General features: G+C 44.2%; 1 protein-coding gene across 5 annotated transcripts in view; it reads left to right on the forward strand.

Annotated features, from left to right (window-relative positions):
- PIKFYVE (phosphoinositide kinase, FYVE-type zinc finger containing) overlaps positions 1 to 14,707 on the forward strand; it is a 92,673-nt gene that overhangs the window by 52,716 nt on the left and 25,250 nt on the right. For all 5 annotated transcript variants that reach the window (XM_081015146.1, XM_081015145.1, XM_081015144.1 and 2 more), the window contains 8 exons: positions 476 to 602; positions 1,779 to 2,956; positions 4,066 to 4,166; positions 6,381 to 6,452; positions 8,198 to 8,369; positions 10,332 to 10,510; positions 12,466 to 12,579; positions 13,734 to 13,842. In XM_081015146.1, the coding sequence (XP_080871272.1) occupies positions 476 to 602; positions 1,779 to 2,956; positions 4,066 to 4,166; positions 6,381 to 6,452; positions 8,198 to 8,369; positions 10,332 to 10,510; positions 12,466 to 12,579; positions 13,734 to 13,842 (2,052 nt within the window). The remainder of the gene's footprint in view (positions 1 to 475; positions 603 to 1,778; positions 2,957 to 4,065; positions 4,167 to 6,380; positions 6,453 to 8,197; positions 8,370 to 10,331; positions 10,511 to 12,465; positions 12,580 to 13,733; positions 13,843 to 14,707) is intronic.

The following is a 14,707-nucleotide window of genomic DNA, read 5'->3' on the forward strand; positions in this document are numbered from 1 at the left end:
TGGTCTCTCAAATATTCCTTTTTTGTCTTAATGGTTTGTAGATTTCATGGTTTCATAAGGTGTGGATTGTTTTTTGTCAGATCAGACCTCCGAAGGAAGACTTAAACAAGAGATTGGGGTACAGTTTATGGACTGCACAGCATCTCCTTGCCATTCCTTCAGTTAACCAGTATCTTACCTGATTGTCACCTCTCTCATTCTCCAGTCCTTGTCACGACATCACAAATGCTGCAAAAAAAGCACAGCAGATTAATTTCCAGAAAATGTAGAAATGATCTAATCATGCACGCGGGTGCTGTTGCCTGCGGGCAAATCTCGGATTCTTAATTTACATAAAACCATTTAGATTTCATTGATAACTTGCTTTTGGTTGCAGTCTTATGCCATAGCCTATTCTCTCTCTCTCTTTCTCTCTCTCTCTCTCCTGGATTAAGTTAAGTAAGTGCATAGCATTTTTCTTATCAATGTTTTGCAGCACGTCTTAGACAGAGTAAGCCGGATGACTCAAGGAGATGTGCTAATGTCAATGGATCAGTTGCTGACCAAACCACACCTGGGAACCTGCCACAAATTTTACATCCAAGTGTTTCAGTTGCCTAATGGTGAGTGATCCAAGTCCTAACCTTGTTTGTCTGGAAACAGGGCCGGCTGCGCCTCCTTTTTAACAGAATTGGGCTTCTTTGAAATACGGCGTCAGGATTAATGTGATAACAAAGTACCGTATTTTTTGCTCTAGAAGACTCACTTTTTCCCTCTTAAAAAGTAAGGGGAAATGTGTGTGCGTCTTATGGAGCGAATGCAGGCTGCGCAGCTATCCCAGAAGCCAGAACAACAAGAGGGATTGCTGCTTTCACTGCGCAGAGATCCCTCTTGCTGTTCTGGCTTCTGAGATTCAGAATATTTTTGTTGTTGTTTTCCTCCTCCAAAAACTAGGTGCGTCTTGTGGTCTGGTGCGTCTCATAGAGTGAAAAATACGGTAAATTCTATAGAGCTGGCACTAATAATAATAATAATAATAATAATAATAATACGTAGCATTTATGTAGTGCTTTTGAGTGTCCAAAGTGTTTTGTATTTTGTATTTCTTACCCTAACTTTTGGTAGGTTGCTACTATCTGCTGAGAGAGTGGCTTTCCCTCAGGCCATGTCGTGAGTTCACAGCAGAGGCAAGGTTTAAAATCATGGGTTTCTTTTATTTTATTATTTTATTTGTCACTTGGTTTAATAATTTTATGTAAATTTTGTTTCAGTTGTCATCAAACTCCTGCTTTTCTAAAGGTTTTGATCAAGGCAGATTTCTAGCACTTCCTTCCTTTCTCACTAAAATGATTCTTCACTCATCTCTTAAGGGAATATTCCTTTACATCCATAATCTCCTGGCTTTTTAATGGGTTTTTATTGTATGGCTTTATGCAGAGGTGTTGTAAACTATGCTGATTTTTTTAAATGAATAGAATATATTTAATGAATATAAATATTTTAATAAAGAAATGAATGAAACCTCTGCTAGTTTTGCATTTGGCTCGAAGTGCATGAACAATTTTAATGAGCAGCTTAACTGCATTACTCCTTTATGGAAGTGGCCGCAGGGATCCGTATGGTTTGACACATGACTCCAAGCATTGGGGAATGTGGGGGAAGGCCAGCCTACATTCTGAAAAAGATCTAAAGCCATTTGTAACTCTGGGATATATATACCAGCTGACCACTTAAAGAACCCGCCCAGTTTTAACAAAAAGAGAGAAACGAGCACAACTTTATCTTCCTCTTTTTTCCAGAGCAAACGAAAACGCTGATGTTTTTCGAAGGCTGCCCCCAGCACCTGGGCTGCACCATCAAGCTGCGCGGCGCGGGAGATTACGAGCTGGCTCGAGTGAAGGAGATCCTCATTTTCATGATCTGTGTGGCTTATCATTCCCAGCTGGAGATCTCCTTCCTTATGGATGAGTTTGCGATGCCTCCAATGTTGGCCAGACATGGCTCTTTCCACTGTCTGCCTGAAGGGCAGGAGGAAGAAAACGGACAGCAAGATACTTTGAACAGAGAAAGCAGCACAGCAGGAAAAGATGCAGACGTGGTCCCCAACAAGCTGCCCGCTATCTCAGAACTGGTGTCTTCAGATGAGATGGGCTCCCTGGAACAAAGGACTTTGACAGAAGAGGACGGCCAGGATACGGGCGATCTACAAGCATTTGCCCCCCAGAAACAGCATTTGCACTTCTTAATGAATTCTGCATATAGAGCCCCTTTTGTAACGCCAGTTTTGGTGCCAGAGACATTGTTACCCCTCGAGCTGACTGACCAACACTTGGGGATTTTGGACAGTGAGCCTCTGGAGAGTCTGAGGCACATGGATGACTTCCAGGAGCCCAAAAGTCAGATCAGGGAATTTCGGGACCCTCTGCAGGATGACACTGGATTGTATGTTACAGAGGAAGTGACGTCTTCAGAAGACCGGCTCAAAACCTTCTCTTTGGCTTTTAAGCAAGAGCTGAAGGACATTATCCTCTGCGCCTCCCCGGTGATCAAGTTCCGCGAGCCCTTTCTGCTGACGGAGAAAGGCATGCGCTGCCCCACCAGGGAGTATTTCTTGGAGCAGGTCTATGTGTCTCCTCGGCTCAGCAAGGAGTACAAGGAGATGGACAGCAGAAGGAAGAAGCAGCTGTTAAGGGACCTGTCTGGCTTGCAAGGCATGAATGGAAGCGTCCCGGCCAAGCCTGTCCAGATATTACCTTCCCACCAGCTTGTCAGCACCCGGATCGCTGAGCATCTGAACAGCAGCCATAGTCTGGCCAGGATGTTGGCCGACTTCCGGGCCAGAGGAGGAAGGATTGTGCGAAAGGACTCGGACCCATTTGCTCAGTCTTCTAAAGAGGCATCCGGCATGAAATTTGGACTCAGGAGTGATGACGACGACAGAGGGTTCATTCAGAACGAATCCTTATGGTCTCATAAAGTGAGCACTTACAATACACTGGGGTTGTTGTTTTTTTGTCTAGGGTTTTAGAGGGATGGCCTGCCCCCTTCATCACAAATCTTAAAAGAAAGCAGAGTTTGATTTTAGACAGAGATGCTCAAACTCCAGCTGCATTTCTTAAACGTCTTGAAACCGCCATGCCCCCCACGCCCCAAGTTGCACAGAATTTTCACACACAACTCTGTGCACGTGTAAGGAAGGATCTGTGGATGAAGACACTGTTTCCACACCAGATTCATCCCACAATATCTCCAGGCAGGGCTGGGAAAGATTCCTTGTCTGAAACCCTGGAGAACTGTTTCCGGTCAGTGCAGATAAGGAGACTCAGTGGTCTGACTTGATAGAAAGCATCTTCCTATGTTCCTAACTGCTATAAAAATAAATTTAAATGCAGGGAAGCTGAGGGTGGGGCAGATTATTCACATGCAAGTGAAAAATACATTTATGCTTCATATTTATGTTTGTATAGTCTATCAAAGTGATAATTTCCAAAATCATTTCCCTGTTTTCATAAAACCTGTCAATAGAATATATAACCTTGGGCAATTTTACAATTTAAGTTACAATGTCCCCACCCCCCAAAAAAAATCTGGCTTGAATTGCATTGGAGTTAAGGCCATTTGTTACTTCCTGAACGATACTATTGCACAAGTGGAAGTGGTGTGTTCAGTGTTAGAAACTCCCACTGCTATAGGCGCATTTTACGACAGGGAATTTCATTAGCGCGAACAGTTTCTGAGCTCTGGGCTCAGTACTGTGCCAAAGATTTCAGTTTAAAACTGCAGAGTGGAAGGAAAGGAGGACCCTTTTCTGCCTCCTCACTTCCAGCTACTCTCTGAAGACTGGAGAAGAGACCCTTTTCAGAATACCAGGGGGGTAGGCAGGGGAAGGACTAGACCATGTGAAAAATGAACGTAATATTTTAGCTGCAGTTCATTTTCAGTTTTGTATTCTTCTTATAAAAAAGAGCGCCTAGACATTCCGTTGTTGCACCCATAACCTCGGTTTAAGGTGCCACTTAGCTCTAAGCTTTCATATCTCAGTTTCTAAAGTGTGTTAATTCTTTCTCCTGGGATGTGTCTTGCCAGGTGGACTGTCTTAGCCCTGCAAACCATCAGAGGCTCTGCGTCTTGTTCAGCAGCTCTTCAGCCCAATCCAGCAATGCTCCAAGTGCCTGCGTTAGCCCATGGTGCGACATTGGTTTGCTTTTGCTTTCCCTCTGACCTAATTTAAATGTTTCCTAACTATCAGTGAGTTTCCCCCTTTCTGTGTAAAGTGGAGGTGGGAGCCGTGCAGTGGGTAACTGGTGCATCACCCTGGGCAGGGGCAGTGGCGGGGCGGGGGGACTGTAAGGGAGCACAGACAGGTATTTTTTATTGGATTAGGGGACTTGCACAAAGACCTGGAAGACCTCCAACTCTCCTCCCAGAGCACTCTCAGTTAGGGAGGATGTTGAAGGACAGGCAGTGAGGAAGTTCACCCTGTGTAGGGGATTTGAGCCACTCCTTCCACCCCTATTTCCCAGTCTGGGAAGTAAATCATGCATTCCTCACTTACTGCTTTAAGAGTATAGTCAGGAACCAGATGGGTGGCACCCTTTAAAAAAATCTGCCTAAGACCTAAAACTTCCTAAAGGCTCAAATGCAAAGCAAAAGTGTACAGGCAACCCTTTCAATGTTAATTGGAGAAATAATTGGTTTTCTAAAATCAAGCCGTTTCTAAGATTAGGGCATACTTTTGTATCACCCAGGGACGCGGGTGGCGCTGTGGTTTAAACCACCGTGCTGCTTGGACTTGCCGATCGGAAGGTCGGCAGTTTGAATCCCTGTGACGGGGTGAGCTCCCGTTGCTTGGTCCCAGCTCTTGCCAACCTAGCAGTTCGAAAGCATGTCAAATTGCAAGTAGATAAATAGATACCGCTCCGGCGGGAAGGTAAATGGCATTTCCGTGCACTGCTCTGGTTTTGCCCGAAGCGGCTTAGTCATGCTGGCCACATGACCTGGAAAAACTGTCTGCAGACAAATGTCGGCTCCCTCGGCCAGTAAAGTGAGATGAGCGCCGCAACCCCAGAGTCGTTTGCGACTGGACTTAACTGTCCTTTACCTTTACCTTGTATCACCCAGATCAGTAGTCTTCCCTGGCCTCCCATCCTGGCCTCCCCTTTAACTCAAGCATACAGTAGGGAACTCTTATCTTAATTGTTCACCTTATATTTTTTTTGGTGGCATTGTTGACCAGGTAGCGACCAGGCAGTGGGTCCTGACCAGGGGCGACCTGAGGCAACACCTCTTGGGGTTTCGTCACCTAAGACCTTAGTCCTGAAAGCCAGTGAAAACACAATTGCATGTTTTTGTGCTTTGGCTGCTTGCAGCTTGTGCTACCTTGGAGTCCCCTTGCTGCTGCTGCAAGACTGCACCCTCTGCTGGTGGAAGTTCAATATTGCATCTCTGCCGTTGCAGCTGGAAGATCCAGTATAGCTATTTCCAGATGCAGTGCATTTATTACCTGTGCCTTTCACATTTAGGTAGAGTGTTCTTTCCAAATGCTGCATCTTCCATGCTTTCTTCCTCATTGTAAGGAAGGATGGGATAGCCCCATTGCTTCCACACCATGCTGTAATTTAGACCAGTGTTCTTCAACCTTACAGCTTCTGTATCATGATATTATCCCTAGATAATGGCCATGGATGATGGATGTAGGGAAATGGCTCAGCAGCTTTGCAGGTGCTAAATTGTGACATAGTTTAATGCTGATAATTAATGGGGAGTAAGTTCAAGCTGTGTCTGTGATTGATTCCCCCCCCCCCCATGGCTTTTATGGAGCCTGTGCCTGTCTCTGGAACCACACTTTGGTCAGAAAAAGTACAGGCCTCCCTCCAGAGCATTATAGGAATGTATTTAGTAAAGATGCTTAAAGAATTATGAAAGAATATTATGATTATAAGAAGCTGGTAAGGTTAAGACTTAAGTTTTAAACTTTAAGGTTTATTTTACTATAGAAAGATAGGATTAAAATAGTCTAGGGTAATGTAATGATAGAATTTTATGAAACATGGAAAGGAAAGGATTTGCTGGGATAACTAATAACTAGGATACAAAGGAAGGGAGGTGGAGGAGGTCTAAGAAAGAAGGCAATGAAAGTTAAGGGTCTGAAAATAATGCACTTGTTTTTAAATGTTTTTTTTCTTTTTTTAAAAAACCTTGGGATTTTTGTAATTTTGTCACTTTTTTGTTTTTTATTTGGAATTTTCTTTTTTCTTCTTTTTTTTCTTTTCATTACTTTCTTCTTTTTGTAATATTTTGAAAACTCCAATAAATATCTTATAAAAAAAAAAAAAGGAATGTATTCTTCAACCATTCTCAAACCACCCAAAGAATCATTGTTCTGCTCTCGGTCACTTTAGGATGGTGGTTATGGAGTTCTATGGAAAGAATGACCTCACTCTGGGTGTTTTTCTAGAAAGATATTGCTTCAGGTAAGAAATTTCAACTTTCTTAGATTTCATTCATTTCATAAAATTTATACACTGCTTGAGCGTATATAAAAAACCAGCAAAGTGGTCCCTCTAAGTACCATCTGTTCCTGAATATAAACAATGGAACCGTAGCGGTTGAACAGAGGAGAAGGCTGAGGTGTTCTTCAGTGCTTGGAGGAGAAGGATGGAGACAGTAAGCAAGTAGAAGGCTGCCATAATGTGGAGAAGACACAAGCAGGCCTCCTGAGGCAAGGTTCTCTCACGCTGTACAGACACAGCTAATATGCCACTGTAAGGAAGTGCATGGGTCATCTTCATAATACAAAGAGGCACAGCATCAAATAAAAGAAGAAAGCAGCGGACCCTTCAGAGCTCTCTGGTGGCCCTCCAGATGTTTTGGACTCCCAGCTTCCACCAGGCGCTGCCAGCATGGCCGGTGGTTTATTTTTATTTATTTAGCAAAGCATAGATATGCCACTTAAATCAGGAAAAAGTATCTCTGAACAGTCAATAATAATAAGTATCAATCAAACGCAGATAAAATCAGCAAAGCTGAAGGAAACCCCAGAAATTAATGTAGTCTTGCTAAAATAAAGCTTCCGGCTGGTGTCCAAAACAATATAGCTAGGATGCCAGCAACTCCCATCTCTTGCGGGGGCGCAATTAGTGCCAGCACCATCCTTTAAGAGTTTGGGTGTAATCTTCGACACCTCCCTTTCCATGGAGGCGCAGATTACAACTATAACAAAGGCGGCATTTTTTCATCTCCGCCAAGCTAAGCAGTTGGCTCCTTATCTCTCTCGCCCTGACCTAGCCACTGTGATCCACGCGACGGTCACCTCCAGACTGGATTATTGTAACTCGCTCTACATGGGGCTGCCCTTGAGACTGACCCAGAAACTCCAGCGGGTGCAGAATGCTGCAGCGAGACTCCTTACAGGGTCCTCGCTGTGAGATCACATTCACCCGGTGCTATACCAGCTGCACTGGCTGCTGGTGGAGTACAGGATCAGGTTTAAGGTGCTGGTTTTAACCTTTAAAGCCCTATACGGCCTAGGACCCTCGTACCTACGGGACCGCCTCTCCTGGTATGTCCCACAGAGAAACTTACGGTCTTCAAATAAAAACATCTTGAAGGTCCCAGGCCACAGAGAGGTTAGGCTGGCCTCAACTAGAGCCAGGGCTTTTTCGGCTGTGGCTCCGATCTGGTGGAACACTCTGTCACAAGAGACTAGGGCCCTGCGGGACTTGACATCTTTCCGCAGGGCCTGCAAGACAGAGCTGTTCCACCAGGCCTTTGGCCAGGGCACAGCCTGACTCCCTCCTTTGGCAATCTTCACAGAACTCTAGCCCAATGGTTGCCATCAATTTGATTTTAATTAATTTTATAACGAAATGATTTTAAAATGTTGTATTATTTTATTGTTGTTAGCCGCCCTGAGCCTGGCTTCGGCTGGGGAGGGCGGGATATAAATAAAAAAAAATATTATTATTATTATTATGTCAATAAGCAGGGAGTTCACAAAGCACAGCTGCTGCCACACTCAAAGATCTGACTCCTCACAAATGCAGGTGGAGCCGTTTGTGGCCCTTGCAAAATTGCAAGTTCCCCAGTGTCAAAGCAGTTGAGTGTTGTAGTCCAGCAACTCCTGGGGATCCCTATGTTTCCTGCCCCTGCAACAGACTGAAGAGGATTGCCAAGTGAAAGATGTTTGCTTCACATTTTTGCCCTTTGTTCTTCCCAGGCCGTCCTACCAGTGCCCAAGCATGTTCTGCGATACCCCAATGGTGCACCACATCCGTCGCTTTGTCCACGGGCAAGGCTGCGTCCAGATCATACTGAAGGAACTGGACTCCCCAGTGCCGGGCTATCAGCACACGATTCTAACCTACTCCTGGTGTAGGATGTGCAAGCAGGTAATGAGAGATCTCTGTTCTGCGGTGGTGGTTTTGTTTTGTTTGGGTGAGTCAGTTATCACAAGCTTTTGTATCACGAAGTGGACTTTGAGTGTGGATGCTTGCTTAGCAAAGGTGCAGGCAGGGGCCAGAAACATGGAGGTGGGGTCCAAGCTGAACACACAAAAATTAGACAAAGGCCACCTTTCTTCTGAGTTCCTGCCTTTAATTCAAAGTAATCTGCGAAGGGCAAGGTTGCATGTCCTTCATTAAGATGTCTTTATTGTGATTCAAGGCAAATTTAAGCCTTGTACCCTTCATTCTCTTGTCAAAAACTTTGTTTAATCGTACCAAATACCGTTTGTATTGTTTTACTATCAAGTTAATAGTGACTACCTACAGGACTCTGTTAGGAAAAGACTGCCCTTCTCAAGAAAAACCTCCAATTTATCCCTTTCCCCTAGCTTAGTGTTCAAATTTGCACAGTTCTAACCAGGGACGCGGGTGGCGCTGTGGGTTAAACCACAGAGCCTAGGACTTGCCGATCAGAAGGTCGGCGGTTCGAATCCCCGCAACGGGGTGAGCTCCCATTGCTCGGTCCCTGCTCCTGCCCACCTAGCAGTTCGAAAGCACGTCAAAGTGCAAGTAGATAAATAGGTACCGCTCCGACGGGAAGGTAAACGGCGTTTCCATGCGCTGCTCTGGTTCGCCAGAAGCGGCTTAGTCATGCTGGCCACATGACCCGGAAGCTGTACGCCGGCTCCCTCGGCCAATAAAGCGAGATGAGCGCCGCAACCCCAGAGTCGGTCACGACTAGACCTAATGGTCAGGGGTCCCTTTACCTTTTTTAACCAGGGTTTGAGGTGGGTCTGCAAATCCAGGCTTTAAGAGGGAACCTGGTTAGTGTCGCGCAGTGGGGTTCTAAACCGATATGAAGCAGAATTCCTGCCTGTGGGGCAAGGAAATGCTGCTTTTGGAACTGGCTTTGCAGCCCACGAGACATGGATTGGACTTCTTGACAGACCTTTGTTGTGGGAGCGGGGGAAGAAGACCCTCAAAGATGGAATTTAAGAGCCGATAATTCATGAACTGCTGGGGCAGCATTCTTATCCACTCGTGATGGGTGAAGATCACCCTTCTTAAAAAGAGATGCCTTCTAAGTAGAGTAATGGTAAAGGTAAAAAAGGTAAAGGACCCCTGGATGGTTAAGACCAGTCAAAGGCTTGTGGTGCTCATCTCGCTTCAGGCCGAGGGAGCCAGCGTTTTTCCACAGACAGCTTTTCCGTGTCATGTGGCCAGCATGACTAAACCGATTCTGGCTAATAGCATTTGTTAGAGAGACTTTGCATTTCCACGTGAAATCATTTCTGTTACACTGTATACAAATACTGCATTTGAACTTAAAATTAAGTTAGTAGGCCTGAATATGATACTTTGCATTTTTGCTACACTGTTTACATACTCTAATCTTCTGCTGTACTTCATAGTTCTTAAAGTAGTGTGTGACAAGGAACAGTATACCCATAATACAGGTGGGCGACTGAGGCTGGGCGATAGCAGCTTGCCTAAGCCCCGTCCTATATGTTTATGCGCAGAAGTGAGATTTCAACTGGAGACCTCCTAGCAGCAGCATAATAAATCGATGTGAACAGACTGCACCAGCAGTGCTTTCATGCTGTGAAAGAGTGTGCCACAATATGGACTATTTGTGCTTTTTGAGAGTTGTGTTTTTCTGCAGCCAGACTTCCAAGTCAGCAGTTTCATTTGCTACCTCTGTCCCAGTGACACTGTTATCTAGAGGTGTGCTGGCCTTGTTGTTTTGCTGACTCCTTCCTATATAAATCAAAGCTATGCACGGGCGTGTTGTAGATTCTAAATCACACTCAAGAACTGCTGAAACTCATGTTAAGTCATAGATGTGGCTTGGATGGATTTTTCTGCGTGTCGCCAAAGTACTCAGATAAAACCACTAACTTTTTCCAGGTAACACCAGTAGTTCCGCTTTCCAATGACTCCTGGTCCATGTCCTTTGCCAAATACCTTGAGCTGCGCTTTTACGGGCACCAATACACCCGAAGGGCCAACGCGGAGCCATGTGGCCACTCCATACATCATGACTACCACCAGTACTTTTCTTACAATCAGATGGTGGCCTCTTTCAGGTAAGAAGGCTTTTCCTCCAAAGATTTATTACCTCCCTCTGCAAATTCAGGAGATAAGTGGCCTGATTTTATTTTATTTACTTTTTATTTTAAGATACAGTGGTACCTCGGGTTGCATACGCTTCAGATTACATACACTTCAGGATACAGACTCCTCTAACCCAGAAATATTACCACGGGTTAAGAACTTTGCTTCAGGATGAGAACAGAAATCGTGCTCTGGTGGCGCAGCGGCAGCAGGAAGCTCCATTAGCTAAAGTGGTGCTTCAAGTTAAGAACAGTTTCAGGTTAAGAACAGACCTCCGGAATGAATTAAGTACTTAACCCGAGGTACCACTGTACATACACTGTACATACAGTGGTACCTCCGGATACGAACGGGATCCGTTCCGGAGCCCTGTTCACATCCTGAAGTAAACGTAAGATGCGACTGCGTGCCTGCGCGTGCGCAGGTTGCGTTTCGCCGCTTCCACGCATGCGTGTTACGTCATTTTGAGTGCATGCGCGAATAGCGAAACCCGGAAGTAACACGCTCCGTTACTTCCGGGTCATCGTGGAGCACAACCCGAAAATAGTCATTCTGAAGCTACTTCAACCCAAGGTATTGTAGCCTTATCAGGCTTTGCCTTCGGGTGGGAAAAAGTTTTGAGGCCTGGTTGGGGGGGGGGTGACTTCGGACCTAGGTGGGGTCACCTGTCCTCACCTCCTTCATTATGACTGTATTCGTATAAACCCCTGCAATCAAAAATACAATAAATATATGGAGTAACTTGTCATCCTTTAAAAATAATAATAACTTTTATTTTTAGTAGAATTAGCCAGTAAAGCAAATAAGGGTGAAACATAGTCAGAACAATTGAAAGAAAACAATCAAACACAATTAGTTTTGTTAGGATGTGTGGAATACCAAATCATAAAGCCCACAAGCCATAACCTTAGTGGGTCAGCAAAACAGCATCACAATATTTTATAATTCTAAATTTCGGTGATCTTTTGATGTAGGTAATTTTTACTTTCATCTTTTGTTTTCATGCTAAGAAGAGTTGTAACCTATCCACTGCAGCGATGGTGTTGGGGGGTGGGGAGGGGCAGGCAGAATGGCATGTAGGTGTCTTCCAGTGTCCACTGATGGAGAAGAGGGCTGTTGGGTCGGGCCTCACTGTGGCAGAGAACCAGACTCTGCCCAGGTGGTCAAAAAGCTACTGTTTGCAGTAGTACATGACCCTGAAACAGGGCGTTTTGGGTGTGGAGTGCTGATAGCTTTAGATACCCCTAGAAGACCAGTGCTCAGGCCCCTCAGCTATGCCAACCTAGAGTTGGCCTAGCACAGAGGAAGAAAGAGACACCCACCAGCCTTCTGCCTTGGCAGGACTTGATCTCAGGCAGTGGATCCATTTCTTCCTTCCTCCTCGGCTCCATATAGGATTGCTCTGCTCAACATGCTGTATTGTGTTTTTAATATATGAATGGGAGCCGCCCAGAGTGGCTGGGGAAACCCAGCCAGGTGGGCGGGGTACAAATAATAAATTATGATTATGATTATTATAACATAAACATTCAAGTGTGGTTTTTTAAACCCCGCTCTTGTTTTTAATCTGGTACACAAAGAACATAGTTTCTAAGCTACACAAAGAAGTTTCTGGTACACAAAGAACATAGTTTCTAAGCTATCCCCCCAGAAATATTCTTCTTTATTTGTCCTGAATAAAATATTAGCACCCAACAACTCAACATATCTCTCTATTTTCCCATATTTGAGCAGGAGGCATGATCACCGTTAGCAGAAACTGGTGTTTTCCAGTCCTCCTCAAATCATCGTTTCTGATTCTGTCTTACGGGCAATTCACAAGCCAGCTTGTTAAAATTTAGGGGTCCTGATTTTCAGACACCATACAAAACGACGTCTGCGTTAACAATGTGGCCCAGTTTGAAGATGCGTTATGTTCTCTTCCTAGTTATTCTCCTATACGGTTGCTAGAAGTGTGCGTTCCGAATCCGAAGATCTACATAAAACGTCAGGTTCCGCATAAGGTTGCCATGCTTCAAGACCTGAAGGATTTTTCTCAAAAGTAAGTATCTGCATCTGTTCTCTCCCCTTCCTCCTCCAGATTAGTGTATGTCTAACCTGATAATGGCATTTCCATTATGGCTCTTTAACTGCTATTGCCTTACATTGGATTGGTCATGTTCTCATGTTGCAATAAATGATAGTTCATTGCTTGCCATGAGACGCCTCCTGCTTTCCTCTTTCCCTTAGAGCAGGTTGGAGCAACAAACCGCGGTCCTTTGCTTAACATTATGCCTGAACCGGCGATTGCAGTTTGTTTTGCTCCAAAAGAAACTCAGTGGTTTGTTCCTGATGTGGCAGTTGTGATTTGTGTTCCAGGATATTCTGAGCTGTTCAGGGATATTCTTGTGGGCACAGCTAGGTCATGTAACGCTGACCCTATACAGATTCGGGGTTTGATTATGAAAAGTAATTACAACGTGTTGACATATTGCAGTCGGTAGAACTTCACATCCCCCTTAAGTTCCTTCTTCCAGCCACTTCTCAGCAAAGAGGCAGTGAGATGGACTGACTTGGTGGGGAGATGTGATAAGCGATAAGAATGGTGCTTGGCCCTTCCCCTAGTTCAAGATCCACATTTGCATCTCAGAAGTGTACCTCTTTGTTGTGATAGTTGTAAAATCTAAACTTTGAGAGCCTTCTACCCCAATGCAAGAATGTTTACATCTGATAGGTGGAGTCTTTGCTTTGACATGCCTTATAGTTCCTTTAGACAACAGCTATGATGTATTCAGGGCTGTGTATACACTATATTTTAAAAAGCTGAAATTTTGCACTTGGACAAAATCCAAGTTCTGATTACATTTATGTAATGCAAAGGAAATCAAGCATTTTGTTTTGTTTTAACATTTTGCATAGTTCTGCAAAAAAGTTCTGCAGGGCAGTGAGGCATCTCACCTCAAAAAAATCAAAGCCATGAGCTGCACAGATGTGCTATCATGTGTGTTTTACCATGTAATTACATTTCTGTGAGGATAGCCATGATTTTGTGCTATCTCAAAGTATCGTATATGCCATGTGTGAAGCTGCCTAGAGTAGCTCAGGCTCAACAGGTGTATAATCACATCCCATAGTATTCAAGATTAATGTGGGTATATTGTGGCAAAACCTGAAAGGTGTGCATTTCCGTTCCAAACTTTGGCCTCATTGTTTTAGGGTGTCTCAGGTATATATTGCCGTGGATGAGCGCCTCACCTCTCTGAAAACAGATACTTTTAGCAAAACAAGAGAGGAGAAGATGGAGGATCTTTTTGCCCAAAAGGAGGTAAAATATTTTTGATGTATTCTGTGGAGAAAAGCACGCTAATTATATGCAATGTTACAGGTTTGCTAAACATAGCAGGCTTCCGATTCTTGCATCACAGCCAGCAGATCCAGGGTGCAGTTTACATGAGGCTGAAGAGAATGCCGTGTGGAGAACAGCAGTTCTACACTCTCAGCCAGCCTTTCTCAACCTTGGGTCCCCCAGATGTGGTTGGACTACAACTCCCAACATCCCTGGCCACTAGTCCTGCTAGCTAGGGATAATGGGAGTTGTAGTCCAACAACTTCTGGGGGAGCTGAGAGCACTTTGGGAATTGTTCGTGAGTTCTCTCTCAATAAAGAGTAGTGGGAAATGATATATTATTAATTGAAAAAGATGTTTAAAATAACATCTGTAAAAAAAGCCAGAAGCTTTCCTCTTGGGAATCATAGGGAGAGAACTAGTCAAACTATATGTATGCCACTACGGCAATAAGAATGTTATTTGCCCCAAAATGGACAGAAGAAGCCCCGATGGAAGAAGAATGGATACAAAAACTTATGGAACATGCAGAAATGGCAAAACTTACAGGAAAAATTAGAAATTAAGATAACAAACTTTTTATAAAAGAATGGAAATGGTTTATTGAATATTTACAAATAAATTATAAACAGATAGGAACCCTGGCAGGATTATTGTAATAACCTGCAGTTTTATAAGCGTATACATTTAAAGTACAGTGGTGCCTCGCAAGACGAAATTAATTCGTTCCGCGAGTTTTTTCGTCTAGCGAATTTTTCGTCTTGCGAAGCACGAAATCCCATAGGAATGCATTGAAATTCAATTAATGTGTTCCTATGGTCAAAAAAAGTCCAAACAAAGCCAA

This window comes from Podarcis pityusensis (genome assembly GCF_964106645.2).
Source record: "Podarcis pityusensis genome assembly, chromosome: 1".
Classification (NCBI taxonomy): domain Eukaryota; kingdom Metazoa; phylum Chordata; class Lepidosauria; order Squamata; family Lacertidae; genus Podarcis; species Podarcis pityusensis.